The 4,823-nt window shown below is 40.6% G+C and overlaps 1 protein-coding gene across 1 annotated transcript in view; it reads left to right on the top strand.

The window, feature by feature from the left end:
- The window catches only part of PGM5 (phosphoglucomutase 5), a 201,287-nt gene that overhangs the window by 167,143 nt on the left and 29,321 nt on the right, over positions 1-4,823 (top strand). The window contains exon 10 of the mRNA XM_019517663.1: positions 509-643. Coding sequence (XP_019373208.1) covers positions 509-643 — 135 coding nt within the window. The remainder of the gene's footprint in view (positions 1-508; positions 644-4,823) is intronic.

Raw genomic sequence — 4,823 nt, forward strand, 5'->3', positions numbered from 1 at the left:
CATTTTTCCCATAAGCCTTTTGTCTTGCCAGCCACAGTTTTGCCAACCATGGGAGCTTTCAGGAACCTAACCCCAGTGGTCAGTGAGGGGAACCTGTATTATACATCTTGCTACCCTTTTGATTGCAGTGGCAGGGTGGGACATAACAGAATTTCAGCAATAGCAAGGCAGCTGGAACAGAAAGACACCAGTAAAGCTTTTACATTGCTTCATTTTTTATATTAGCAGTACAAAATTTTCTGTAGCACTTATACGACTCAGTGGACATCAGATTTCCATTGGGTTCAGCACTAGACATTCATGCAGTGAGAAGGTTCTTGCTCTAAAGTGTGGAATAAAGGAAGTGTTTTCGTTCCTACCGTACTCTAGGGAAACTGACTTGTAGAATGATTCACTGAATTGGTTTAAGTTACAAAACAGCAAGAGCCAGGAACCCAGATCATGTTTCTAAGCAATGGGCTACAATTTTTTTAAGTCACGGCTGACGTTCATGTGTTCTGTTCCACAGGGGCTGCGAATTATTTTCTCAGATGCTTCCAGGCTCATCTTCAGACTCAGTGCATCTAGTAGTGTGCGAGGTACCATCAGAATCTACGCAGAAAGCTATGAGAAGGATCCCAGCAAACATGACAAGGAGCCACAGGTAATAAAACAAGCTTTAAGCACTGCAAAAATCCATGTAACTCCTAACTGCGTCCAGGGCCCTGTGTAACCCAATGGCAGGTGCCCCCATAGCTCCTCAAGAAAATGTTACATTTTTTCACATTTAAAGCACAAAATATTGAGCTTTGTGTCTGAGCAGTTCCTTATAAACAGTGCTGGGCTTAGTTATGAAAAGTTTGTTCTTGAACTGTTGAAAGATGACAAGGAAGCTAGAATACTGGATAGCTGTGGGAGATTTTGTAGGCTAAGAAGAATTCCCACAACCTGGAGGAAGTAGGCTGATGTCTTCAAAAACAGCATAGAACAATCAGTTAATAGCAGCACCCTGCTTTTAACTATCCCAGTCAGAAGACCCTATTTTTCATAATGATGTAGCAGTGGACTGGGGTTTAGTTTTATAAGGGGGTTGAATTGTATTTTTATGTATCATTAATCTTTTAAATCAGGCACCTTGAAAGTTACAGACACACATAGACTCTCTTTGTTAACAGAGTAAACAGAGTATTATTAAGGTTCATAGGACCATAGGGAAGTATGGCTGGAAGGGACCTTGCAACATCATCTAATCCAGCCCTTTGCTCAAGGCAGGATCATTCCAGCCAAGTATCTGTATCAAGTATCCCAGTGCTCTTGAAAAGTACCAGGGACGGAGATTCACAGCTTCTGTGGGTAACCTGTTCTAGGTAACTTGACCAACCTCATAGTCAGAAAGTTCCTTCTAATCTCCAACCTAAATTTCCTCTGCTGCAGCTTGAATCCATTGTTCCTAGTCCTGTCCCCTATGGGCAGACAGAAAAACTCTTCTCCATCCCCTCTATTACCACCCTTCAGGTATTTGAAGACTGTTATAAAAAATATTGCAGTGTCAAAGGACTGAAAAATTAGGAAGTGTATTTTCTAAGTTCTGGGTGACTGACATTGTCACTGTAATACAGACCTTTTAACATAAGACTTAGTGCATGTGTCTGTGTAATTTCTAAAAAAATTGAAAAAACAAATTACATTTTGTGTCATTGTATCAGCAGTGATGTGGGCATTGGCAGGATTGGAACTTTTGGAACCACTGAACAGACATCTGCCACTTGAGCTAACTGAGTAACTGCTAGCAGTGATAAGTTGCCATCCCTATGGGGCTGGCAGCAGAAGGAAATTATACTCTTCACCTGTAAATTTCATTGCTATTTCTTAACAGCAGAGCAATGTTGCAATTACCACTTGTGGTTTCAATTCCAGATTCCGGAGAGAAGTATGTTCAGGTGGTCACAGACTGCCTGCCTTCTGTCTCTGTTTCTTTATGGCCCTTTCTGCTTATGTCCACCCAACCTATCCCCGTTGCAGTCTCCTTGCCACCTAATTGCAGTTTCTCTGTTGGGCTCCCTATTCGAATGCATGTCTTTCCTCCACACACACTGTCAGTTCCATTCTCCTTCCAGGCCACTTTCCCAGTCTCTTTGGCAGTCATTACATTTTCTTCTGGCTGCTTCTAGCTTCCTAGGCAATCTGTATCCCTTCTCCCCCAACACTGCTTTTCTGCTTTTGCTTCCCAGTCCCTCTCTTGGCTGTATGCTCTTGGTTCCCAGCTGCCTGTCCTAGTTTCCCACCCCAGATGCATCACCCAGTCTATTCTCTCCATCTTTCTTTTTCTCCAGAGCCTGCATCTTTATCCTTTAGCATTTCAGTCAGGCTTCTTTGTCCTCCTTCTGTACACTGCCTGTGTAGCAGCAGGGTCAGTCATCGAGACCTTAGACAACAAGTCTCCTTGCTGTCAGTGCCGGTACCTGACATCAAAGCAGGTCCTGGCTGCAGGAAGCAGCAGTTAAATAGAAAATCCTGCTCAGCCCCTGCAGCCCTGGGCTTTATTATGCCCCATACAAGTGGTGGATAATTTGGCTACCAAACTCTAACCATTCTTGACTGAGCATGTACAACCCAAGATTTTTCAGTGGCCATAGATTTTCACAGGAACAACTCAAGTTACATCCCTGATGTAAAGGCAACTCCCTCACCAAAAATTAGAGCACAGAGATGAGCAAGCTTCTCATTAAAAAAAAAAAAAAGAAGAGCTACTGGGATTTTTTTATTATGAGCAAAAAAGTGTATGATTATGTCAATTAATTTGCAGAAACAGCTGAACTGTTAAAAAAAAAAGTAATCAGCCAGAGTCATGGAAAATTTGAGGCTTAACGTAAGTGTAAGGAAGTTTTATAAGCTACTGGAAAAAGGTTCTTATAATAAAGGTATCAGGCAACTTTAACTACTGATAGCACTACCAGCTCCATTTATAACATCCAGAAGGAACTGCTGAGATTTTGTCTAAAACTTTTAAGGTAGAGTTGTCCTTAATTGTTCTTACAGGCTTCTCTGCAGTTGGCCAGTGTTACTTAGGGCATGGCTATACAGCAAAGTGGTGCAATGTAGAATACCTTGCACTAGTTCCTGAACCAGAAGTGCTATAGCCAGTTGGTGCTGATTAGTAGAGTTTATCAGCCCATGTGTAACTCTGTATAAACGTAACTATATTTTACTGTCATACACTTTTTAACTGAGTGGGGTCAGAGTAAATATGTCCAAATCACAGAGATGGAGACAGAAAGAACACAGTTGCTGTTTTAGTTGATCTAAACCCTGCTTTTTTGAGTGAGTGAAAAGCTTATGGAAATATGGAATAGCAGCTGGAGAGTGAGGTCCTCTGTTTATTCCCAGATCAGGCATCAATAGACCTGACTTCTGTAGACGAATGGGCTCTAGCTTCGTTCTAGAGCCCATCACTGGGAGGGAAAGTGGGTCTTCATGCTGACTAAAGCTGTCATCTATCTGCTAAGATGTCCAAGGCAAGTGGCAGCATGTGACAGTTACAAAGCAGACTGCCTCGCACACTGTAATTTTTTTTTTTAATAAAACCTTTACCATGGCTTATTTTAGAGAATGATCAGAAGTCTAGCCTGGAATTCACACTGCTTTTTACCATCTGGAGAGAAGGAAAACATTGGCTTAGAAATCCAGTTGTAGTGATAATTGGACCAGCAGACAGTTCCCTCTGTTTAATTCCCTTGGAGTAAATCATTAGATAACATACATCTCCTATGACAGCAATGGATGTATTTCAGACCAAGAGCTCTTGCTTTTTTCCCCCTCTTCTGCCAAACTGGACACACTAGTACTTATACTCCTACTGCAACTAATAAGCCATTCAAGGTTAAAGTACTCACATGATTGTAATCTCTCTTGGGCAGAGACTGCTATCACTGGATAACAGTGATATATATGTTGGTTCAGTGTGTTAATACATTGAAGCCTCCAAGTAATAATGTATAATTTTATATATAATTATAAATGTATAAGTATAACGACTGGGTGCTGCAGTGCACAGGAAAGCAGGGAAACAAAGAGAAATAAGCTTAGTCTTGCAAGGAAAACCAAGAAATGGTTAGTTTTCCACTAACATTTTGCTAGCACCCAATCCAAGCTATAAATTAACATTTAAAAAAATAGTGTATTGTCCAGCAGATTGTCTGGGATCATTTAGTAAATGCTTCCCAGTGATTCTTCACAATAAAAGTATGTTTGGGAAACACAGATGCCAAAGTCCAAGCAACTTCTGAATTCCTTGTAAGGGTGAAAGTTGTAGGAGTCTGAGCCATCTCATGTTTGTAAGAGAAATATATATTTTTGAAGGGAGAGTTAAAGTTAAGATTGTGTTTCAGTGGAGTCTGACACCCCCAAAACCCTATTGCACTGGATTTTAGGTCTTTGATTTTTACTATGCATCTTTGGCAAACACTATTCTGGGATGGGATGTGGCATGTGAAATTTCAGGAAGGTACTTCATTTTGTGAAAGGAAAAGAGAATGATGATTGGGCTTATGATGAGAAACTCCAGCTTTGGTCTTACGGTCTCAGTAATCACTGGAAGGAATACAAGGCAAATTATCAAGAGTCCCCTGCTCCAAACCAAAAAGAATAAAAGTGATTTGTAATGCAGCTGTCATCAGAAACATCATTTTTTCCTAAAAATTTCCAGTTTAAGCAAAAAAAAAGTTTATTTTAATGTAGTTGTATATCAGCAAACGATTTGTTTCAGAATAATGGAAACATTCACTAGTTTTTTCTATGTAATTGGCATCCTCGCTAATTAGTAAGGAGTCAGGGGAGAAGCACTC

This window comes from Gavialis gangeticus, unplaced genomic scaffold (assembly GCF_001723915.1).
Source record: "Gavialis gangeticus isolate Ggan-Ray unplaced genomic scaffold, GavGan_comp1, whole genome shotgun sequence".
Taxonomy (NCBI): domain Eukaryota; kingdom Metazoa; phylum Chordata; order Crocodylia; family Gavialidae; genus Gavialis; species Gavialis gangeticus.